Source organism: Triturus cristatus, chromosome 11 (assembly GCF_964204655.1).
Source record: "Triturus cristatus chromosome 11, aTriCri1.1, whole genome shotgun sequence".
NCBI lineage: Eukaryota > Metazoa > Chordata > Amphibia > Caudata > Salamandridae > Triturus > Triturus cristatus.
The window spans coordinates 163,244,618-163,270,652 of NC_140594.1; the positions used below are offsets into that span (position 1 = coordinate 163,244,618).

The 26,035-nt window shown below is 45.6% G+C and overlaps 1 protein-coding gene across 1 annotated transcript in view; it reads right to left on the reverse strand.

The window, feature by feature from the left end:
* The window catches only part of CFAP251 (cilia and flagella associated protein 251), a 670,115-nt gene that overhangs the window by 42,497 nt on the left and 601,583 nt on the right, over positions 1 to 26,035 (reverse strand). The window contains exon 21 of the mRNA XM_085633872.1: positions 11,372 to 11,473. Coding sequence (XP_085489998.1) covers positions 11,372 to 11,473 — 102 coding nt within the window. The remainder of the gene's footprint in view (positions 1 to 11,371; positions 11,474 to 26,035) is intronic.

Sequence of the window (26,035 nt, forward strand, 5' to 3'; positions counted from 1 at the left end):
TTGTATACCACAAGTTTCTTAGTGAAATCTATGTGCTCATTACTTTGTGATTTAAAAACATATTACATTTTATCCTTTTTATGGCAATATATGCTTAATGTCTTTTGATATCCAATTAGTTATTTGCTCTCTGGTGAGCTTTTCTGCTGTTGTTCAATATTTTTCAACCATTCTTGGTAATGGATCGTATTTTTGCAGCATTTCTTATATCATTTTATCTCCAAATGTTTTTTTCAAAATGTTTTTTTCTCTCTAGTGAGTGTTTGATTAGGAGATGACTGATGCTTCTATTCCTGTATAATGTCTTAGAGGTGTACATAAAGTTCTTCATTTTGATTAAGACCCCTCGGGTCTAAGGTTCTGAATGAGAGTATGTGTTTTGATTCTCTTTGTCTCAGGATTCTCTTACAGTCTCCACCTCTCTCCGTCAATGGGATTTGTTCTAAGGCCCAGTATTTTAAGGATTCCCATTTGCCATCATGGTGCATTTCCATGTGTTTGCTATGGCATTTGTACGATCCTTATGATTTGTGGCTCTGATGTGCTCAAGAATTCTCTTCTTTACTTCAAAGATCGTGCTTCCTATGTATCGCAATTTGCATGGACACTCTACCATGTAGACTACAAAATTGCTTTTGCATGTAAGGTGTTGTTTAATTTCCCATTTGGTGCTGTCTCTGATGTCAATCTCTCGTTTATGCTTTGCGATTTAGCACACCTTGCAGTGTTTTCACGGCCAGAAGCCTTCTCTTTGTAGCCAAGTCGTTACTGGTGCTTGTTGGAAATGACTGTGGACAATTTTATCTCCTATAGTTCTTGCTCGACGATATTTTATATTTGGATGGTTACCAAATACTGATGTTAAAGTTGTGTCCAATTGTAGAATACCCCAATGTTTTTTTATTATTCTTGTTAGACTTTTGTTTTCTGCACTGTATGTAGTGATCAATCTTATTGCTGTTGATTTGTCAGATTCATTTGGTTTTTGTTTGTTCTTGAGTAATTCCCCTAGTTGTTGGTTTGAGGCTCTTTGTAGACTTTTTTCTATTACCTTCTTGGGGTATTTGCGTTTTTGGAATCTGTTGCTTGTCTCTTTGCTGTGTTTAGTGAATTCTGTTTCGGTTGAGCAGTTCCTCCTTAATCTTAAAAATTCCCCATATGGGAGGCTCCATTTTCATGATTGATTATGGAAGCTTTCTCCATGTAGTATCGTATTTGTAGCTGTTTTTTTGCGATGTAATGTTGTATGTAGGGAATTGTTTTCCACGTAGATATTTGTATCCAGGAATGTCACTTGTGTCCCACTGATTTCATACGTGAATTTTAGTTTTGACACATTGTTGTTTAATTTGTCAAAATAGTTTTCAAATTCTTTTTCCGTGCCATCCCAGATGATTAGGAGGTCAACTATGAAGCGCAACCATAAAACTACCTTTTCTAAGGACTCGTCATTTTCTGGTGCCCACGCCAATTTTTGTTCGAACCATCCCATGGTCAGATTCGCATAATTGGGGAGGAATGAAAAACCCATGGCACATCCTTTTATTTGTTTGTATAGTTGTTTGTTGAATAATTGGTCTTCCGGGGGGGGGGGGTGTTCTTTACTTTTGTGAATTTTAGGCAAACAATAGAATGTTGCTAAAGTTGGATGACTGCAACTTAGATATTTTTGTTCTTCATTGTCTATCAATCCCATTTCATACCAATTTTGGAGTTTCAAGGTTAGATTTTCTTGAGTTTCTTTAGTGGGGTCCGTTTGTAATTCATTGTAACATTCCAGATCTGTCAATTGTCTTCTTGCTTCAGCAACATAATCTCTTTTGTCCAGGATAATGATATTTCCACCCTTTTCCGCGGGTTTAATTTCAATTGACTTATCTTGTTGTAAATTATTCAGAGCTTCTCTTTGCTGTTTCGATAAGTTATCTTTAAAGTTTGTATTTCTGATCTTATAAAGTTCTTCTGTTATAGCTTCATGAAACAGATCTACCTTGTTCCCCGGTGGTAAAGTTGGGTTATATTTTGATTTGGGTGTAAGTCCACTCTCTCCTGCCCCTCCTGGGGGTAGCAACTCATTTAATTCTATCATTGCAGCTGTTTCTTGTGATGACGCCACTGCCCCCATTGTTTTTTTTTTTTTTTTTTTTTTTTTGGATCTTTCTTTTTCTTTATTCATCTCAATAGTTCATATACAAACGAAAGCAATGGCAGCCGACCTGTGACTGCCCCCATTGTTAATAGAGTTTCCAGACCTTGTACATCTTCAGCTAAAAGAGTACTACTTGGTAATGTTGTTCTTACTATTTGTTTTGAAGATGTACTTTCTGCGTATATTTTCGCTAGTTTGATTTTTCTTGTATATTTGTACAGGTCAATTCTGGTTTGGGCAATATCTATGTGGGAGGTTGGACAGAAATTTAAACCTTTTTTAAGAACTTCTTTTTCAATGTCAGTTAAGATTTTTTCTGAGAGATTGATGAAGTTTAGTACTTGAGTTTTTGCATCTTCTATTTCTGTTTCCTGGGTTGTCTCAGGTGATCTTTGGTCCATGTGTCCAGTCGTGGTTCTTCCCTTGCCTCTCTGCCCTCTTCTTGTCTTCCTTTTGTTCCTCTTCCACGGCCTCTGCGACCACTCCCGTAGTAGGTTGAGTCTCTTAACACAGAATGAATGACATTTTCTTAAAGTCAATGAAGCAGTGCTCCCAATATTCTAACTGATCCCGAAGGTTCACAAAGATGCAACAAAACTTCCTGGCAGACCTATTATTTCAGCCACAGGTAGTCTCTTAGAAAAAACGTCCAAATTTGCAGATTATTTTCTCCAAGAGCCAGTCAAGAACTTGTCTTCATACATTAAAGATACAGGGGATTTTTTATGTAAGATCTATGACATCCATTGGGAGGATGATTACATCCTAATGACATTGGCTGTAACATCACTATATACGAGCATCACCCATAAGGATGGAATGAGAGCAACCAGACATTTTTTAGGCTCCTGAACCATGACATTATATAGACACACGGAAATGATTCTAAACATGATCCATTGGTGGCTTACTAATAACATATTTTTATTTGGCACAGATTTTTAGCGTCAGCTGAGAGGAACTGCGATGGTTACCTGCTTCGCCCCCAGCTATGCGAATCTATACATGGGCTGGTGGAAGGAGCAGGTGCTACGTGCCATATGTTCTGGAGAAATGTTTAACAACGTAATTCTATGGTCATGTTTTATCTAAGACATATTTATCATCTGGTGTGGCTCTCTGAGTTCAGCTGAAAAGTTTGCGTAAAAGATTAATGTAAATACACTCAATCTCCATTTTACTGACCACTTCAGTCAACAGTCAGTAGAATTTTTGGATCTGTCAGTATACCTAGAACGAGGTAAACTTCATACAAAGACGTTTAGGAAAAACACAGATGCTAATACAGTTTTACATGCCCAGAGCTTCCATCCAAATAGTTTAAAGTACAGTATCCCCTATGCAGAGAATTTAAGGAAGCGAAAGAACTGCAGTGAGGACATTCAACTAGGGACTGCACAGCAAGAACTGGAGCAGAGATTTGTAACAGGAGGTTACAGTAGAAAAGTACTGAGAGAAGCCAGGGCTAATGCCAATCTTAGAGAGAGAGACAAACTCTTGTTCTCAGAGAAGCTGCAGGACAACTCAAAACAAGATCTCAGATTCATTACAGGATTTAACACCAGACAAGGAAGTGAGACAGATTCTACATAAAAAATGGCATCTGTTATTCAGTGATCCAGTCATAGGCCAGAAAATAAGCAAAAAGCCCTATTGACGTTTTGGAGGGGCAGGACAATGAGGGATGATCTCGCAGCCCAGAGATGAAAGTGGGTGGATCATGGTTGAGTGGTAGAGGGAGCTTTACAAGATGCCACAGACGCAAAGCCTGTAGATATGGAGTTAATACCAGACAAGTTCTGATCCCTGTTACAGTTCAACATTGGACAACAATCTCTACACTGTAAGAGTGATCATGTAGTTTATGTCCTAAGGTGCACGTCAAAAAAGTTACATAGGCAGTACTAACTGGTAAGACGATGCTTTTTGTTGAATCACATGGCAACAGGGAGCACGGGCCGGTCTGCAAGGATCCGACCATGTACGGACCCTGTTTGCCCCTATGATGACGCAACTGGCCCTGACGTACCTGCCATATAATAAAGATATATCGGAGTCCCTTGCGTTTGCGAGGTGCGATAATGGCCTCTCTAGCGCACTTACCCAGAGGGAATCCCCCCCAAACAATGTTTTATATTGCTCATATGTTATTATTTGTTGTTAATTTTTTTTTTTTATAGTGCACTTACAGTCGGCAACTACTAGCAGGCTGCACTCCCTTCACGCTCCACCGCTAATACTGAGGTGGGTTAGGACTGGGAGTTGCTATCATTTAAATGGGCAATATATATTGAATGAGCCAAATGTTAGGAGGGCTGGGCGAAGCATCATACGCCTGCGGTATTGAGCCGTAGGTGTGGGAGGGGAGTGGGTTAGGTTGGTTAAAGTTATGCACAGCGGCGGTGCATGGTACAACCTAGAACTTATGCAGTTGGGAATGCACACACCATTTTAGGCAGTCTCTGTTTGGTAACACCCATGAACACCTGCTTTCTCAGAACATAGAGGTCCACGGCTAAACTAGACCCAGCTAAAATCCCCATCATTAATTGCCTAACATGGAATATGCGAGGGCTTCGGTATCGCCGCAAGTGCAGGCAGGTCCTACACTATTTAGACCGGCACCAAGTCCAGGTGTCAATGCTACAAGAGACGCACTTAGCTCCTAAAGCGCCATTCACCTTTTGAAAGAAATGGGCTGCACATAGCTGCTTCTCCTCATATTCAACGTATGCTAGAGTCACATCCATTCTGTTTAAGGCTGGCCTGGGCTACTGCTCACTAGGATCCTTGCAAGATTCCCAGGGCAGATTCAGTGTTATGTGGGGCAGGTTGGCGGGACACACGGTAACACTGGTGTGTTGCTACGTTTCCAACATTGATGATGCTGGGTACTTCGATAAGCTGTGGGGACACATTTTAGAAATAGGTTCCACCTTTATTATGTGGGGGGAGCTTTAATTTGGCATTGGATCCATGCACTGATCGCTCTAACACACACTCGCCTTCGCATCCGCAAGCGACTAAACATCTCTCAAATATCATGGCTGATCACCAACCTTTTGCTGCATGACCGGTCCTGCACCCAACGCAGAGGGAGGGCACCATCTTTTCCAGTGTGCACTCTAGCTGGTCCCATTTGGATTACTGGCTGCTATCAACAGGTCTGAATAAATGGCTCCGTGAGGTTTCGCATCTGGCACGCACACTCTTGGATCACTCCCCTGTGCTCATGAAGATATCACCGCCAGGTAACGAATCCCCATATTGTTCCTGGAGGCTCCAGCCCACGGCCCTGCTTGATAGCGCTTTCCGCTAAGAAATTCCCTAAGAAATCCTTGAATTCTTCCCCCGCAACATAGACAGCGTTTCAGCTCTTGCTTGTGTATCGGAGAGCAGCAAAGTAACAATGAGGGCCTTGATGAAGATGAATATCCTACCCTATATTTATTCATCAACATACCCTACAACGGGGGCGTGGCCAACTGCCGAACATGGGGGGGTCGCCTCTTAGGGAAGCTCCGGATCCGGGCAGCAATTATCCTGTTCATTAGCCGTTTTCAGCAGTGTTTGCTGTCTACCGGGACCGGGCGCCGCAGTATAAGCCTGGTGCCGATAATCGGAGCCGCATCTGAGCTCCCGCGAGGCCCCTGCTGTAGAGCGGTGCGACCCTTTGTTGGTGGGCCTGCAGGACGGCGGAGTGTCGAGGTGAGCCGGGTTGGCATGATCACGCGGCCCGCCGAACAGCACGCGCGGCTTGGAGGCAATTGGAAGAACCGTGGTGGGGAGTCCTAGGCGGAGCTGAGTGGACCCGGCAGGGTCGTGTGAGGACATTGGAATGAGGCCTGAGATCCGGCACGACCTGGAGGGCGAGTGCCGGTGGACTTGGTGAGCACGGCGCGGGCCTTGGCCACTCGAGCACCGATGCTGCGGCGTGGCTTACACGGGCCTCCTACTTCACCCAGCGAAGTCAAGCGGAGCCATCCAGCTGGCGAACAGAAGCGGATGGCAGGCAGGTGACACTACTAAGGGTCTGCAGGGGAGAAGACGCTGAAGTGCTGTGTGGGCAGACCCCAGAGGCGATAGAACAGTCTGGACTCCATGAATGGGCCACCAAATGCCTGATGGTGTGTGAATGGGGCAGCACTTCAACCGGTGAAGGTGAACAGACCAGAGCAGGGAGTGTGGCAATAGCGCATGCTGTGCTGCAGAGCTGGTGGTGACATAGCAAGCAGGGAAATGCCCTAGAGAGTGGACGCACAACGGGAAGCCTGGAGTGATTCCACCCCCAGCCTCCCTGGGATGGCCTAGACCTACAAAGTCGAACAGCGCCACGTGGCTGCAGACGGGGTGAGCTGCGCACAGTACTGGGCAACGAAGACAAGACCAGAGGTTCGCAGGATGGGGATGGCAGGCGAGTACTACCCATTATTTTAGGGACGGACGGCAGGACCGGCTGGGACAGCTGTACAGCAGGGGGCCTGGCAGAAACGGCTGGCAGTGTGTGTGATTGGCCCAACGGCGACAGAGTGCGCATATTCCCCGCTATAGCAAGGGACAAGGCCCCTGGCAATTCCAAGATGGGGCGATTGAAGGGCAAGCAACAAGAAAGCGATACTGGCACTGACCACGTCCCATATACGGCAGCATCTATGGACGCCTCCCAACAGGCCAGCTGTCTACCACCTACCAATGCAGTGGACACAACGGACAAGCTGGACTTAATCTTACAGGAAGTGAGAGACTCTAGGAAAGCTATAGAAACTCAAATCGGCGCCCTCACGACCGGTCTGTCGCTACTCTGAGCTGACCATGCCAAACTCGCCGACTAGGTGAAGGACCATGCGGTAGAGCTTGATGTCCTATCCCCTCAGCAGACCCAAAACACCACCCATATTAAACAACTGCAGACCCAAGTTGCCACCCTGATGGAGCGAGTGGAGGATGCGGAAGGGAGAGCGCGGAGAAACAATATCCGCGTCATTGGTATGCCGGAGAGAAGCGAGGGGGCTGACGCTGCCCGATACATGGAAAGATGGCTCAAGGAACATGTCACTTCTGAGGGTCTTTCAGATCAATACTGCATCGAGCGGGCACACAGGATTCCTATAGGCCATCCGAAACCGGGGGCCCCGCCACAACCACTCATAATTAAACTGATCAATTACAGGGACCGAGACGTGCTGTTGCAGAAATCAAGAGAAGTGCCCCAAATTAGATTCGAGAACACTAAGGTCTCGTTGTACCCAGACTACACACTGATGGTGCAGAAGCAGCGCTCCTCCTTCCTGGCAGTTAAAAAGAAACTGCGGGAATTGAATTTACAATACGCCCTCCTCTTCCCCGGCGCGATTACGGATCATTTACGAGCGGAAGACATATTTTTTTGAAAGTCCAGGCGACGTGGAGGAATGGCTGGAGGTGATGGAACCGGAAAGACGATCGAGGACTGCCTCTCAGACCTCGACTTCCACAGCACGAGATGGTCGGCCGACAGGACAGTGCAGCTCGCTCAGACTGCGCAAAAGAGATACGCAGCTTCGCCCGACGACCCAACAGATGCAGAATGACAAGGAGACAGTGATTCTTACGGTTTCATCCTTCCGAAACACGGCACAGATCGGCGACTTGACCACCTCAGAAGTGGACACTCGGAGATCGGACTCAGATGGGAGCGTAGCCCTGTTTCCTTCTGTGACCCCGCAGACGGCAGATGGGCTGATTCCTTAGTGGGTTGGACTGTACTGTGAACCCGGATCTTAACTGAACAGTAACATACACGGTTGCTATATCCTTACTATTATAATTGTTATAACGGCATTGTATTGATTGAATATATGGCCCGGGGGCCGTTTGACTACCATTGTACCCCTGAATCGGAGTGTGCGCTGGATGGGTAGGTTTGGCCACCTACCCCAAAATGCAAAAGCTCTGAATGGATGCTATTTAGGTTTCTATGTTTTTTGTTTAGCTGGGTGGTCCGGTATAGTTTCACGACCGGACCGAGTATTGGGTGTTACTGGGGTGGGAAATGGTCCTGGGTTGCGCGTTCTCTTAGGTTGGCACGGCACTATGCATGCTATGGCGACCGCATGGCGGCCAAAACTGGGTACGCGATGCACATGCAGAATAAATACACCATAATAACGAGGAATGTCCGGGGCCTGGGCTCAGTTCAGAAACGCCATAGGATACATGCACAGCTACTGAGGCGCAAGGCACAGATAGTGTACCTGCAAGAGTCTCATATGGTTGAACTGGAAGTTGGGAAATTTCGTAAAAAGTGGAAGGGGCAGGTTTTCTCTACCACATGTTCGGGATTTGCGCGCAGCGCTACAATATGGATCAGGCATGGAGTGCCCTTTATGTCAGTGGAGCAAAGAGTGGATCAGATGGGGAGGTAAATTTTGGTGCGGGGTACCCTAGATGGCCAACCAGTAGTCCTGGGTTCTATATATGCGCCGAACTCGGAGCAGGAGAAGTTCCTGGGTACGCTGTCTGTTGCCTTAGCGAGTTGGGAGAGTTACCCATGGATAATTGGTGGGGATTGTAATGCTGTGATGAATGTTGCACTTGATAGGTCACATCCTCCCCTCCATGGGACGGGGGTCTGCAAACAGGCGAGTGCGCTATGTGGATGGGCAGAGGGATGGGGGTTGTGTGACGTGTGGAGGATGAGACACCCAACACACAGGGAGTACCCCTTCTATTCATCAGTGCACATGCTACACATGAGAATTAATAGGATGTACTTTTCAAATAACATTGCAATGCAGGTGATGAATACTCCATATTTGGCGAAATCCTTCTCTGATCACAACCCACTGGAAATAGTGATTGAGTGGGGCAGGGTACCCATCCCAGTGAAAATAGCAACACAGCGTCTACTAGATTAATGGAGTGGGACGCCTTTAAAACTGTGGTCCGCGAGAAGGTAATAGGGGTGACGGTAGGTGCGCGGCAAGAGGTTCATTAGTCCCTTGTAGAGGTGGAAGAGAGGCTCAATAAGCTGGAGCAGGAAGCCGTGCCTAACGTCGACAAGCGGGCACCCTTGCAGGAGGCTAGAATCAGACACTTGGCCATTGAGCAGGGATACATGGCGCCCACGCCCCTAAACTCCTTTCTGGGAACACGTGTCCCTGGGGAAGGAATTACCCACCACACGGTAACCTGCACCAATAATGCGTGGATCGCTTAGCTAGAGTAGTGGATAAACCTGTGCTATATTCTCCGCTTGTGCCACTTCCGAATCTCCTGAGCGCTCCTGTCACTCAGGAGGCTGTATGTCAGGTAATGCTTTGCAAAAGGAGCCTCAGTGTATCAGGAGATTTATACCACGAGGGCAAGTTTAAAGACCACCAGAAGCTTCTGACCGGGGAGGTGGGCACTCTGCAGGAGGTTTTTCTGTACGTAAGACTGAAGCATGAAATTAGGGCCAATATCCCGGGATTCCCAAAGGAGCCCCCCCACGCTAGCGGTCCTGCACACAGTGTAAAAATGTCAGGACCGGCGCACACCGTGTCCCAAATAATATCGTGCTGCGCTGTTAGAAAAGCCACAGTTGGCATGTGGGGCTAGAGAGGCATGGTATCATGACTTGGAAACGCCACTGACAGATGAGCAATGGGCTTATTGCTGCACACAGCCCGAAGTCATCACGGCAAGCAGCCGACTGCGTATCATCCACTTTAAGTTCCTACACAGAATCTATTACACACATACACTGCTATGCAAACATAAATTGAGAAACGACGATCGTTGCCTGCGGGGCCGGCAGGAGGGAGTAGATTTCATACATCTCGCATGGCAATGCAGTGAAGTTCAGAGGTACTGGCGGGAGGTGATAGATGCACTATCCAAAATGATCAGCGCACCGCTCCCGAGGTCCCCCTTGCTTGCGCTACTGGGTTACACAGCTTACATACAGAAAACAAATAGGAAATCCGCAGCAATGGGCCTGCTATTGGCCAAGCACAGGGTGGCTTTCAGATGGGGCAGGGAGCGGGCCCCTAAATTCAAAGATTGGCTCACAGACTTCATATATTGTAAAGACCAGCTTGCGATCTATTCAAAACTACAGCCCGTCACATTCCTCCCAGTGATATTTGGGAACCCCTGGTGGAATATGTGAGGGATCATGCAGATTGAAACTGTGTGCATCTGGCTGGTCGCCTGGGTGGTCTTCCTGTGTTGTAGTTCATGGAGAGAGAGCGTGGGGACTAAGACATGTGCAAAGGGCCTGCCTACTGGAGGAAACTCCTGTATTAGGATGCAAACGCTGTTATATGTATTAATTATGCAGTATTTGTAAGAAAGGAGACCCCATGCTCAACCAACAATTTGTAAGTTAATGCGGGTCTGAGACCTAATGCAGACATTATAAGACTGCATGACATTTGTATGTATACTTGCCCATCACATGTACTGTACATTTACGTGTGATTTTGTACCAAGAACTGGCTGTGTTCTAGTTGGAAAATTCAAGAAAAACTTTTTTTTTAAATTAATTAAAAAAACAATCAAGCAAGCGAACGTATCCGCAACCATCATATATCAGCAGCTAGTCTGGTCGCATTTTTTTGATAGGCTATGAGATGACACAGTAATTATGTTAGGCACACTGCAACAAATAACATTGTTTGCTGTGTAGCCAAGGTTTCTTTCAGACACATATTAATTCTGTTGCAGTGAAATAATGCTCCTGGCTATTGTAGACCCAGAGGGACTGAAAAACTTCACAAGTGATGAATACCATTTCAAACTGTTTTTAAAACACTATGACTCTTCATCTATTATCTGATGCTTCAAAAGACACCATTTAGCTAAATTTTCTAAGGTTTTTCTTGGAAGGTGGAGGCCAATGACAAACCCGAGATATAGGAATAACAGTGTTAAGGAAAAAGGCGGCATAGAGAAGCAGTGGTAAATCAAAGTGCAAAATGGAGGGAAGGTGTAAGGAATAAAACACAAATGGAAAAGAAAGGGTACAGGAATTCGCCCTCATTAAGAACAACTGTAAACAAAAGAAAAGATGAAAAATTAAAGCAATGAAACCATCTCAACAGTGGACGGTAACCCAAAATAAATCAAAATACCTAGTGCCACCTGATGTGAATGCATCTGAATGAAACAATAACAAAAGTAGGCAACAGAAGTAACTGAAAGAGCAAATATGACATTGAACTTCTTAATCTACCTGTAGATTAATATAGTAACGCATACCTGTTGCATCATAACTTTCATTTTCAGAGCTACCGCCCTCTGGATTTAGACCTATAAGGGTAGTGAGATGTTCAGCAAGCTCCTCCTCTGTCATATGTTCACCTGGAACAGAAGAAAAGTGTTAGTAAGTATTATTTGGTATTCTATATTATGAAAGACTGTAGGAAACATCTATTTCCTTCGATGATACTCTAACTATAGTGGTCAACTTACCCCATGTCATAAGGGTGAACGTCAGCAAAGTCTTTTACCCAGTATCTGGAATCTACTAGATCTGAAACTCGACCTCATGAACGTGGGTGGGGTAAGTTGACAACATATGAGTCACAATTACAATGATGGCAAGTGGGTGTATTGGAGCTTACACTCAAAGATATGATGCAACTAGGTATGATTTAAAATGACTCCCACAACGTGACAATCACAACGGACAAAAGCCTCTTCGATTAGTCTTATTTTTTACATTAAATACTATACAATGCATATCACACGCCTTAACATTTCCAAGGATGCAGCACCATACTGTGCTTTTCAAATGCCACTTACCTCTGCTATCAGTTTTACAAAAGGGTAATAGACAGAGACAAGGTAGACTTGTTCAAGTTTAATTAGGAAGCTCTTGTTTGCCCTCCTCATCACCTTTGTTCGGAGATACAGCAATACAGCGTCCTAACAAAAGGCGAAACCTTTACATTTATTTTATGGAAGCGTACAGCCATGTTGTACACAAGGTGTGCAGGTAGCAATTTGGGATAACACAATCCGATAAAGTGATCTGATACATCAAATAGAAGATGTCTCATATTTAAAGGCTTGGGGAGAGGGTTAATGCAAGCATATGATAATATGGTTGCAAAACCAAATAACATTGAAATAATTGTACAATTTGTAAGTATGTATGGCTGAAAGATGTAATCATTAATTGTTGTTTTAGGTTATGTAAGATTTTTTTCTCTTTTAATGAATTGTGAAATGTGTGTATATTTCTATAAGAATTTATTTCTTGGAAATAAGGTATTTTGACTTGACTTGAAATAACATTGAAAAATGCAACTGACTACTTAATATGAGCATTTCCTTTACTCTTACAGTAAAGCATCACATACATAGCTGTGTGTAAAATTGGTTCCGACATTCAAAAGATAAAAACACAAAGCCTCTGAATCAAGCAACTTAAAGAGCACTAGCAAACCAATTCATCTTTAGCTGCAACACACATGCTGTTTTCCACATAAACTAAGGCATAATTTTGGACTATACTGACCATAGAACACTTGCCAACATCTCTACCAAAAATAAAGCTACAACCTTTAAACCAAAAATGTGTTTTAATAATTCTGTATTGCTACCATCACACTCAGAATATATAATTGAGATACAATCTTAACAGTACACATTGCAGAGATGAGGGTTGTACTACTGAATATAAACACCAATAATAACATGGTATACTAATACTGAAGAACAAAATACCGAATGTCAAGCGCATATAGGGAAGTATAGGTTTACTATTCCTAACTCCATATCTAGGTACCTTGAAGATATATGTACCATGCAGGTATATATATGTGGAGTTTGGTATAAAACAATCTAGACTTACTTACCTGTCCATATTTTATTTTCGATATTCTATCCCATCGATATTGTTGATTCGATATTCAGGGGGCATGCCAGTGGTCATTACAGGGTACATATTTGTTTCAGACATTTAAACTACTTAATTATTCCATTTGGGCTCTGCTATGAGTCCAACGTTTTTCAAACATTACTTCTGATAGAAGACCTTGCTCCACATAAAAAATCTGGAAATCTGGTACTCCTTATGTAACCGCTCTATGTTATTGGCTTACAAGCATAGTTTTGTCTCCACTATAGATTTTTAGTTTTGGGTAACTAACCATATAGACAACATGTATCGGGTCAGAAACTGTAGGTCAGCAAGGATTTAGGTTTGGAATAGCTATGTTTTTCTCTTTTCCAAGAGGCAAGTCAATCTCTCATCTTTATACTACCTTTTGTTTAGTGGAAAATATATATTTATAAATTACTTTGCACACAGGTAACAATGCATAATTTTTAAATTTTTACATGTATTTCTGATTAAATAATAAATAATAACAGCAATACAATCCTGAGCCGAGCAAATATCACTCTGATGCTTGTCTGCACCAAAAAGAGCATCTTAACCTAGGAGGCTTATGGTCTGTTTAATGCGTGAGAGATGCTCATTGCAATGAAAGCATGGGTCACTGTTTCAGTTGCTCCTCCTTAGCAGCCTCACTCCAACTCCTGAACCAGCTTGTTCCCCGGGAAGGGATGTATGACGTTACAACGCATACATTTACATCGCGGTACATTACATTGCGGTTTTTACAACGCAAGTCGTTACAACGACTTGCGTTGGAGGGCGCTGGACTTAGGAGTAGTATAATTTACTATTCCAACTCCAGTCTACGTACAGTAGGGAAGGTGTTGGATAGTAAATTATACTATTCCTTGTCCTAGAGCGCCATCTAGCGCAAGTCGCTGTAACGACTTGCGTTGTAAAAACCGCAATGTAATGGCATCGCGATGTAATCCCCGCGTTGTAAACAATGTTTCCCCCGGGAAGCCATGATTCTGTGGTGCATACAAGAGACTTGTTATTTTCGTGGTCACGAATACAACTATGACCACGTCCAGTTCTGAATGCTTCAGACACTTATGATTGCATTTCCTTTTCCTATTCCTATTCCTCAAAAGGTACACTTTCCTTACCTGCTATCTATTTTACAATAAGAGACATGTAACTGGCCAGAGCCTACATCCATCATAACTACCTAGTAGAAAACCAAACACTGCCTCCCATCCTACTTTGTTGAAGTAGATTTTCGTACTGTCATCAAAGTTCTAAAAATGTACAAACTACTTGAAGAGAATGACTTTAGGAGGGTTTCTATTGTTGTAGTACTTCATTCAGGTCAACGCTTTTTCGCTGGTGCCATGTCACAAGTCAATGCCTTTCCACCCCCATTAAAATGGATAATTGAGTTCAAAATGTGTTGTATAGCAAGCAAGACACTTGTCATAGCCAGGACCAGTTGTTTGTCTGAGACATTCTATTCTTTCTGGCTCTGACGGAATTCTTTCACTGTATTTCAAGCCACCGTGGCCTACACATCCATTACCTAAGTGAGACAGAGGTCTCTCTCCAATACCCATGGTTCTGGTGGCTAATAGCCTGGAAGACTAGAAATGAATGGTCAATGTTTTATTCCCTCTCAAGCACTAATAATCAACGATAATCTTAATTCCTCCTGAGGGGAGAGGATGTAGTGTAACGGTCAGAGCTGTCGACTCTGGAACTGGGAAACCAGGTTTGAGTCGTAGCGTGGGAGCAACTTCTTGTGATCTAGGGCAAATCACTTAATCGCCCCATGCCAGAAAAACAAAAATAAATATGTAATGTAACTGGTGCTCATGTAAAGCACTCGGATACCTTTGGGTCAAGGAGGCGCTATATAAAACTGCAAACAAACAAAATAAAGAACAGGTATTTTTTTTTCTGCTTCCATGAGGAGACAGACTTGGTGGAAGACATCTAAAAGGCAGGCATGCCAAACATAACTTCATCAGGAAGAGACCAGTCAGAAAGAGATGTCCTCTGTCATTGTGTGTGAAGGCACAAATATCACTAGTTAGATTGCAAAATCCACCCCGAGGCTTTTGCCAACAGTGTGTTATGTGCTTAAGTGAGGTCAAACAAATCAAATTTGGACTGAGCAGGAGTGATAATTCAAACCAGATTGTGCTGTGTATCGTTCATGGAAAGAAAAGGTGGTAGTCCTCGGCTGAGGTGTTGAGTGTAAGAAGAACATTCTATGTGACAGCATCCAGAAAAAGAACTACAAGTCCCAGCCGCCTATGAACTTTTGAATAGTCTGGAAAGGTGATGGCCATCTTGATAATCAGGATAGAACTTCCCTCGTGGCCCACTGTATTTTTGTTAGGCAATCGTGATACAATGTTGCGGCAACAAGGACCCTTCTAACGGGATCTCAGATTTTGCTTGCCAAGAACCATTCTAAGACTAAGGCTGTTACATTTTGGTAAGGATTTTCTATGACAGCACAATAAGTATTCTAGGCCTGGAAAATGTTGCTCAAACTGTCATACTAGGTATGAAACCCAAAGTATAAGGTAATAGAGTTCTAGTATATTTACACAAATTGCTAAACTAGGAAACAGCTAAATGCAGTCCTACAAGAGTCAAGCAGAAACTATAACTCATCTTCCACGGAACGCGCATAGTAACAAAGCCTCAGATAGTTATTCAAGTCATAAGAAGAAGTGTTAGTGAACATATATTTAAAAAATACTAATTGTATGTTTTTTCTTCATGATTTACAAGTTCCACATCAAAGTAGGGAGCTGGATACACAGAGATATTGCTACGGTATAGCCATTTACTATTAGAGTTAAATGCAGGACCCTAAAGGGTAAGCTACTAAAAATATCTCCTTGCCTTCAGATATCTACCCTGCTAACATCCTTGATCAGCCTAAGTAACAAGTAAGAGCAGGAAGTCCATATTTTTTCTCTTTTATACTGTAGGGGGCTGGCTTAGTATATGGTACACACTCTAAGGAGTGATGCACTTTGCACTAATCCAGGCAACGTTTATGGTGATTTTAGTGGTCTTTGAAAACCATAGAAAGCTCTCAAAGTGGTAGATGTGGAGAGCAGCCTTCAGGTTTATCTTGAAGTATTGTAAAGCAGCTTATTTTAACACATTTGATCGACAGTGTAGATTAGATGGCAAAGAACTACACAGTGATTTATGAAACTAAGTCTATTTTCTACACAGCACAATCACTAACACATTGGTATATCTCCTACCTGGAGATACCAACAATACACACAGGAATAACAGGAATACTTCAAAATAATCTGGTAAGTAGCACAAATATACACGGGTATTAACGGGGAACCAAACCAGATACTAAGAAAGTGGAATGCAAACTGCAAAGGAGAACGCAACTTGGACCAGAAGACTCAGAGGAGCTGGAGAAACAAGGAACCATCAAAGGTAAGTACCCAGGAACCCCACAGAGGCTGTGTGCAGAGTGGAAAATCAGTCGCATGCCAAATGGAAGTCAATGGAGAAGTTGCGGTTGCAGGTTTAAAGAATAAGGACCCTTGCTATAGGACCCCCGAAGAAACCCTTTGGAGGACGGAAGGTTGGAAAGCCGCCCCACCCGTGGATGCCCCAGGAACCAGGTTACTTGCACCAGGGAAGCCGAGTGAATAGGGGTGAAGTGACGTTGGAACCAGCCGTGAACGACGATGGAAAACCTCAAAGAAGATGCATCCAGAAAAGCCTGTGAAGGAGTCTGGTGGAATCCAATGGTGTATTCTTGAAGAATCCACCTTTGGAAGCAAACAGAGGGGACACTGTCTATGCCACTCGGAGGTGACAAGGAGGTACAGAAGCACAATGCCCGCTGATGTTGGGAGGTTCAGGAGCCCTTGTTGCTGCAGCTGCGAGGACCAGGCGACGCTGACGAATACCAGGAGCCATGCACTAGCTGTCGGATGTCGGTGTCTAGGGGATTGGTGCCTGGCGGGAGCACCAACAAGCCTTGGTAGTTGCAAATGTTGTGGAAAGCGAAAAGATGCAAATGTTGGGACCAGAAAAGTCAAAGGAACTCACCAAATGCAGGAAAGTCAGAGAAGGCCCCGAGCAAGCAGGGGAGCCCACTGAAGCAAAGGAAGACCCTTGAGAGGACCCACAGCCCGGAGGTACAGGAGTTGCAAGATGACCTCAAGCAGTTCACCAATGATGTAGGCCCACGATGCAGAGGATGCAGTGAGGACGCTGATCTTCAAGGGATGAGGTGCTGGAGCTTCTTGTATTCCGAAGATCTCTGGAGTGCAGAGTCAACAAGTCTTGGCAACGGCAAGTCCACATGGTGCACAGGGGTTTTGTTCCATAGGCTCCAACGAGGGATACTGTCCTCAAAATTGCAGGGAAGAGAGGTCAGGCCTCTGTGTTGCTGGACCTCGGGAAGTCCGTAGGGCAACAGGAGCAGCAGACCGGTCAGCTTCGTTGCGGTGCCTGCAGATGCAGGGGAGTGACTCCTTCACTCCATGGGAGATTTCTTCAGATGTCCTTGATGCCCACAGGCCTTCTGGAGAACTTGAATGAAGCACAGACACAGACGGCGCAGAAGACCTGAAGAACAGCGAGACCAGGAGCAGCAGGAGTGTTCCTTGATGCAGTCTTGGTTCCAGTTCAAGTCCAACAAAGTCCAAGTGTCCAGATGCTGAGTTTCAGAGGTGAGTCTTGTTCCACGACAAATCTGAGGACACACTTCCCAGTGGAGGGGCTGGAAAGATGGGAGGATACTCCCTTGTCCTTTGTCCAGTTTCGCACCAGAGTGGGAACCAAGGGTTCCTCAACTGGCTCAAACTGGAATATGCAAGGAGGGCACCAAGTGTGCCCTTCAATGCAATCTGGTGGCACTGCAAAGCGCCCCCACCGCAGCCCACTACACTAAGTCCTGTCTGGGAGAAGGTTACACCTCCCTGGCCAGGAAAACTTTTCTTCCACCTTCCCCTGCTCAAGCTCAGCAGCAAGAGAACAGAATCATGTCTGTAGTCTGCAGCAGCACTAGCTTCCTGGCAGACACTGAAAGGCTGTTACCAGGAATACAGAGGGGTCCACAAGGAAGCCCCCCAGTTTATGGGATCATACTTCCAGCACCGGAATCGGTGTTGGGGTATGATTCCAACACGTTTGATACCAAACATAACCAGGTTAGGTGCAGCCATTATATAGTTAGACAGCTCGTAGTGACTGATGTCCACTATATGCCTTAAAATGGCTGACCACACTTACAAAGCCTGGAGAATCGACTTCGGATTTTGTAGGGTTGTCTTGCTCATGCAGGGGTACCCTCACGCTTGTAAGCAAGCACCTTGCCCTCAGGTCTGAAGAGCCTGCCATAGGGGTGACTTATAGGTTTTAAGAAAAGAAACATATATCTGTTGTGAGGGGTGCAAGCACCATCTCACACAGGCTGCGAAGGCAGGCCTGTAGTCACAGTTTAAGTGGACTCCCATGGGCGGAAAAATTAATGCTGCAGCTCATGGGAGACCCCTGGTTTATCTATGCCCTGGGAACCTTAGTACCATATACTAGGGACATATAAAAGTACACCAGTAGCCAATTGTGGATGCACCAAAGCACTTACCAGAGCCAATTTAGGGGAGAGAACACAGATGCTGGGGTACTGATTAGCAAGAACCCAGCAGACTAAGTAAAAAAGACACTGACACCAGCCAAAATGTGGAGGTAAACCTGAAAGCAGATCCTATTTTCCTACATACCATTTCCCTTTCCAAGTGTCTACACATTGGCCCTCATTAGCCAGTATGTGTGGTCACTGGTAAAGGAGGTGAGAGACAGAAGAGTGAATTGCTCCAGTTGGATTGTGAGCACAAATGATTGCATCCTGACAGACTGCCTAGCCCAAGGTGTCATCCAACCTGAGCGATGGATGCTGTCACTTCTCAAGTCAATTTTTAGATTTAGTAACCAAATTATAACAGAATGTTAATTTGGTAGGGTCTGAGAATATGGCCTTATAATCAGAATGAATCACAATCAAACATGAAATCAGTACCATTCAGCAACAATTTAAATCTCATGAGCTTTTATCCATTAACAAAACCCACCATACCTATAGTGCACCATAAAAGGTTTACAGGGAATCCAAATCAATTCACAGTATTCCTTAATCAGCGTCAATTGCATTTTTCTATCAACCAGTGTAATTTCCAGAGGATAAAACCATCACTTAGGAATTGGGTTTGGCTAACCCCAACGGAAAAGAGCATGATTATTTTATCAAGGGTTATGAAATGAACTGAAAATATGACACTGCTAGTTAATAACCCTGCTAAGTGTGCAGAGCTTATATATGCTTGGGTCCTCATTAGGAAAAACTGGAAACCAGGATTTTCCCCAGCAGTGGAGTTATTGGGGCTTAAATTCAGGACAGAGGCTGAAAAATCGTGATAATAGCCAGAAGAACAAGTTACTTACCTTAGGTAACTCTTTTTCTGGTGGATACAGTATCTGCCTGGGGATTCCTCACCTTTTGAATTACCCCTGCGCCAGCATTCCACAGAATCTTTTTTCCCAGCTCTCCCACATCGACGAGGACGTCACAAAGACACGGCTCCGCTCGCGACTCCGTCTGACGTCATCGGAGCCACAAATAGACCTCGTTGGTGTGCTGACGTCAGTTCCACCCATTTTTTTCCGTGCCTCCGAGGCGAACAGGTGGACCAACATCATAATTGAAGTATACACAGTATACAATATAAACATAGATACACAGAGTATAAAGAAACAACGGAAAAGCAAAAGCAAACTAGGCATTTCCTATGAACAAAACAAGGCATTTATAATACACAGGAAAACAGCCATGTTAAATAAATCTTAAAACCTTTGGTATACGAAGGTGGACAATGGGGAGGAGGGTGGGTCAGTGAGGAATCCACAGGCAGATACTGTATCCACCAGAAAAAGCATTACCGAAGGTAAGTAACTTGTTCTTCTGATGGATCCATCTGCCTGTGGATTCCTCACCTTTTGAATAGAATCCCACAGCAGTCCCACTTCCGGAGGAGGGTGTCCACCAACCTATACCAAAAAATCTTGAAGCACAGAGCGTGCAAAATGGCCTTCCCTCCTAACCTCAGAATCCAAGCAGTAATGCTTCGCAAAGGTATGGAGGGAGGCCCAAGTTGCTGCTTTACAGATATCAACAACAGGAACACCTCTAGACAGAGCAGAAGAGGATTTCGCTCTGGTGGAATGAGCTCTGATACCTTCAGGCACTTCCTTCTTGTCCAAGACGTAGCAGATCTTGATATCACAAGATGATCCACCTGGAGAGAGTCCGCTTGTGCACAGCCTTGCCTTTCATTCGCCCAACGTAGCCTACAAAGAGCTGATAGTCCAGCCTCAGATCCTTGGTTCTGTCCAAATAGAAACTGACAGCTCTCTTAGGATCCAAGCGATGAAGTCTCTCCTACTCCTTGGAAGGGTGAGGGGGAGGATAGAAGGTAGGTAAAGTAATGGATTGCCCCAGATGAAAAGGAGTAATCACCTTAGGTAGGAAAGCAGCCCTGGTCCTGAGAACCATCTTTTCTGTATGAATGGTCAAAAACGGGGGTTTGGAACTAAGAGCCTGAATCTCACTTACCATCCTAGCCGAGGTAATAGCGATCAGAAAGACCGTTTTGAAAGAAAGAAGCCTCAACGGACAACTATGAAGAGTCTCAAAAGGAGAGCCCATTAGAAATGTAAGAACAAGATTTAAATCCCACAGAGGCATAATGAAAGAAGTGGGAGGAAACGTATTAGTAAGGCCCTTAAGGAACCTCATAACAATGGGGGACTTAAACAAAGACGGCTGGTCCGGCAAACATAGAAAAGATGACAAAGCCGACAAATATCCGTTTACTGTAGACACAGCAGAGCCCTGCTGGGCTAAAGAAAGGGAAAACTCAAAAATGTTAGACAAACAGGCTTTCAAAGGATCAATAGACCTCTCTCCACACCATCTAACAAATTTAGACCACCTAGAGGAATAAACAGATTTGGTGGAGTGTCTCCTGGATGACAAAATAACATCCACCACATCCGGTGGGGGAGAGAAAGAACTGAGGTTTCCCCGTTCAATCTCCAGGCATGAAGGTGCAAGTTCTGGAGGTGGGGGTGTAGAACCCGCCCCTGCGACTGCGAGAGGAGGTTTGCCCTGAGAGAGACGGAGCGGAGGGTGCGATGAGAGGTGAAGTAGATCTGTGTACCACACCCTTCTTGGCCAATCCGGAGTGATCAATATTACTTGGGCCCGGTCTTGGCGAATCTTTCACAGACCCCGAGGAATCAAGGGTATGGGAGGAAACGCGTAAAGGAGCTGTGAACTTCAATCCAACTGAAACGCGTCCCCCAAAGCTCCATGCATCGGAAACAGAAGACCGCAGAACGACGGGCAGTGCGCGTTCTCGCGAGTGGCAAAGAGGTCCAACCGAGGAAATCACCACATCTTAAAGATGAGATAGACCACCTGCGGATGAAGCCGCCACTAGTGATCGGCCGAGTAATGCCGGCTGAGACTGTCCGCACGTACATTCAGCACACCGGCCAAATGATTTGCAAACACACAAATCTGACAGCCCTGAGCCCTGGACCAGAGTCGCAGAGCCTCTCTGCAGAGACGAATGACCCTACACCTCCCTGTTGGTTGATGTACCACATCGCGGTAGTGTTGTCCGTCAGGACCTAAACAGACAGACCGCGAAGGGGAGGAAGGAAGTCCTTTAGTGCCAAACGAATAGCCCGCAATTCCAGAAGGTTGATGTGAAGCAACCTTTCCTCTGGAGACCAAAGACCTTTGACCTTCAGATGAGCACCCCACCCTAGAGTGGAGGCATCCGTGATTACTGTGGCCACCGGTGGAGGAAGCTGAAAGGGTTTCCCTTGAGACAAGTTGCCCTGTACACTCCACCAAGACAGATCCACTGCAGCTCCTCTGGAGATCCTGACTGACTCCCTCAGATCTCCGTTGTGCTGATACCACTGCCTGCGGAGACACCACTCGAGTGCCCTCATGTGCCAGCGTGCATGGTTGACCAACAGAATGCAGGAAGTGAACAGACCGAGCAGGCGTAGGACCTTCAGGGCTGGAACAACTGCTCCATCGTGAAAAAAGGGAATCATTTCCTGAATGTCGACAATCCTCTGCAGAGGAGGAAATGGTTGACAGACTGTAGTATCCAGTACTGCCCCTATGAACAGGTTGCTCTGTGAGGGCACCAGGTGAGACTTGGGTCATTTATCGAGAAACCCAAAACGTATAACAGCAGCGCTGTTACATGCAGATGATGAAACACCATCTCCGGCGACTTTGCTTTGAGCAGTCAGTCGTCCAGGTAAGGGAAAACAGAAATTCCCGACTTTGTGAGATGAGCTGCCACCACCGCCATCACCTTTGTGAATACTCGGGGTGCGGAAGTAAGTCAAAACAGGAGGCCTGCCAACTGGTATTGTTGGGACCCTACCGTGAAACGGCGATACCTCCGATGCGACTTCAGGATGGGGATGTGAAAATACGCATCCTGCAAATCGATCGACACCATCCGGTCTTCTTGCTGCAACGCCAAAAGAGCCTGAGCTAGGGTCAACATCTTGAATTTCTCCTGCTTGAGGTAAAAATTCAAAACCCTGAGGTCTAGAATAGGCCTTAACCTGCCATCCTTCTTGGGGATCAGGAAATAACGGGAGTAGCATCCCTGACCCCTTTCCTGCTCTGGAACCACCTCTATCGCACCTTTTTGCAATAACACAACCTCTTGCTGCAGAAGCAACAAATGATCTTCTGAACAACCACCCTGGCGAGGAGGGTAAGGAGGGGGAATATCCCGGAAGGGAAGGGCCTACCCATTTTCCACAAGATTCAAAACCCAAAGGTCTGATGTTATAGATTTCCAATCTTGTAGAAAATGGGACACCCGACCCCCTACAGGACAAGCATGCTCCAAGATGGAGGATCTAGGGCTGCTTTCCAGAGACAGCAGTGGCAGGGGCAGAAGAGGAAGAGGAAGAGGAGGAGGAGGAAAGTTGATAGGCTGCCCCTCGCAAACGACCTCTGTTCTTTCCTCTGTAAGACTTGTACTGGAGGTTCTGCTGCTGTAACTGAGGTTGCCGACGGCCTCGAAAGGAAGACATCCTGCCAAAGCCACGATATCTTTTAAAACCAAAACCTCTAGACTTAGTTTGGAGTTCTAAAGATTTAGCCCTAGCCCTACTGTCCTTGAATCTTTGCAACGCAGAATCGGCCTTTTCCCCAAAAAGCCTTGACCCATTAAAGGGAAGATCCAGAAGCGTATTCTGAACATCAGGAGAGAAACCTGAAGACCTAAGCCAGGCATGCCTTCTTGTAGCCACAGCATAGCCCACCACTCTTGCTACTGAATCAGCAGTGTCCAATCCAGACTGTATAACCTGACGAGCTGCTGCCTGGGTATCTGACACAATCTCCTGAAAAAGTACTTGATCATTTTCCGGCAACTTTGGAATTAGCTGCTTTGCCGAGTCCATCAAAGCATGGACACTGCTGATTCAGTAGCAAGAGTGGTGGGCTATCTCCCCAACAAGCAGGTTGCATTAGTGGATTTCAAAGCCATACTTGAAGAGGAGAAAACCTTTTTAGCAGACTGTTCTAGCTTTTTTGAATCCCTGTCACCAGGAGTCTGGGGAAAAGAACCTGTCGAACATGTTTCGAACAAAAAGCCTGCACCACCAAGCTTTCAGGCGAAGGATGACTCGAAAGAAATGCAGGATCATTAGGAGCAGGCCTGTACCATCTTGCTATGGACCTTGAAACCGCAGGTGCTGAGAGAGGCTTCCTCTACACCTCCAAAATAGGCTCAGTTAAGGCCTCATTAAATGGCAAAAGAGGCTCAACTACAGAGGAAGGAGAGTGTAAAACCTCTGGTAAAATAGTCGGCCTAAAATCTGCAGTGGGAAGCTGAAGATTCAAAAGTTCAACGGCCTTTCTAATTACCGCATGATAAGGCGCAACATCCTGCGAGGGTAATGATTTTGGAGAGGAAAGTTCCCATTCCGGGGAAGTATCCAATCCACTTGCCTCCTGAAGGCCTTCAAACTCATCTTCCTCAATCTCGCCTTCCTCAGCCTCATTCTGCTGATATTCCTCTTCTTCAAGAAGCCTTTGGGCCTCTTTCCTAGACCTTATCTTCAAGACAGGATTCGGCGTCGACGGAGCCACACACGGCACCGAAGGCACAGCTTCCGATGCGTGCAATGGCGCCGACTGGAGTCGAGAAGAAGAGCGACCTCCAGATGGAGCCGGAGACTAAGAGATTGACGTCGAGAACCTCGGAGCCGTAAAATGCCAGGACAGCACCGTTGGCATAAAAGGGATGAATGGTGCCTGGGCATAATGCTGTGGAATGCCCAAATTAAAAGCAAGTGGACCCCGGGGGCCAGCGGGCCCACCGGTAGAGTAGCCTGCCTTGGCAAACACGCCATACATCGTATTAAGGAACTGTGATGGCTCCGTACCAGGACCAGGAAAGGATGGGAACAGAGCCGTATCCTGATCCTCATGAGGCCGTGTAGGCGTCGGTGAAGTCGGGCCTAAGACTGGAGTCACTAGTACAGGCATAGTAGAAAACCTGGGCGCCGGGGAAGAGCTCAGCCCCGGAGTACCCTTCGGCATCGGTGAACACGCCAGAGAACCTGTCGGAGAACGTCCCGGAGTTGCTGGAGGAGAAGGAGAAGGAGAAGGTGATGGAGAAATGACATCTTTTACGCGATGTTTCTGAGCCAGTGAGGGCGATCTCAAAGCCCTACCCTTCGACGAATGACGTCGAGAACCATGTCTTCTCTTCTTCTTGTGCTTCTTTGACTTCAAAGCATGCGAGGTCGACGACCTCGACTTCGACCTTTTTCGACCTCTTTTCTCCTTCCTTGCCTTTGCCATGAACAATTTGACCTCACGCTCCTTCAAGGCCTTTGGATTCATCTTCCGACAGCTAGTACAACCATCGACGTCATGGTCTGACAACAGGCACCACAAACAGTAGTCGTGAGGGTCCGTAATCAACATATGACCCCTGCTTTCTCTACAAGGTTTAAACCTTGACTTATCCGATGCTATCGCACTGCCACTTCCAAAGGAAACAGCAGAAACAAAGTTACTATCAAGAAATCAATGGAGAGTCCCAGAAAACCGTTACGCGTCATCAGCACGGAAAAAAGGGAACTGACGTCAGCACGCCGACGAGGTCTATTTGTGGCTCCGATGACATCAGACGGAGTCGTGAGCGGATCCGTGTCTTTGTGACATTTTCGTCGACGTGGGAGATCTGGGACAAAAGTTTCCGTGGAATGCTGGCACAGGCGTAATTCAAAAGGTGAGGAATCCACAGGCAGATATATCCATCAGAATGTCCTGCCTTCTCTCTCCAGGGGGAAAGGCACAAAACCGAACTGTGTCCAGAATGGCTCAGTTGAAGAGGAGCATCTGACGACTCAGGTGTGACTTTGGCTTGTTGATATTGAACCGCAAAGATGACAGGAGGTTTGCCATAGTCTGGAGGTGGTTGATGACTACCTGGGGTGAACCCGCCTTCAGCAGCCAGTTGTCGAGGAAGGGGAAGACTAGGACCCCGACCTCCAAAGATGCGCTGCTACTACTGCCATCACTTTCGTGAACACCCAAGGGGAACTGATGAGACGAAACAGGAGCACAGCAAACTGAAAGTGGTTCTGTCTCACCACAAACTGCAAGTAGCGCCGATGGGCTGGTAGGACGGGTATATGGAAATGATATCCTGCAGGTCCAATGCCACCATCCAGTCTCCAGTGTTGAGGGCAGACAAGACCTGGGCCAGTATGAACATTTTGAATTTCTACTTCCAAAGGAAGGCTTGTGAGGGCACATGCATAAAATGGGATGAAAGCCTCCACCCTTCTTGATACCAGAAAGTAGCAGGAATAACAACCATATCTTCTGGTGTGGGTACCCTATTGATAGCCCCTTTTGTCAACAGGGCTTGCACTTCCCTCCTCAAAAGAAA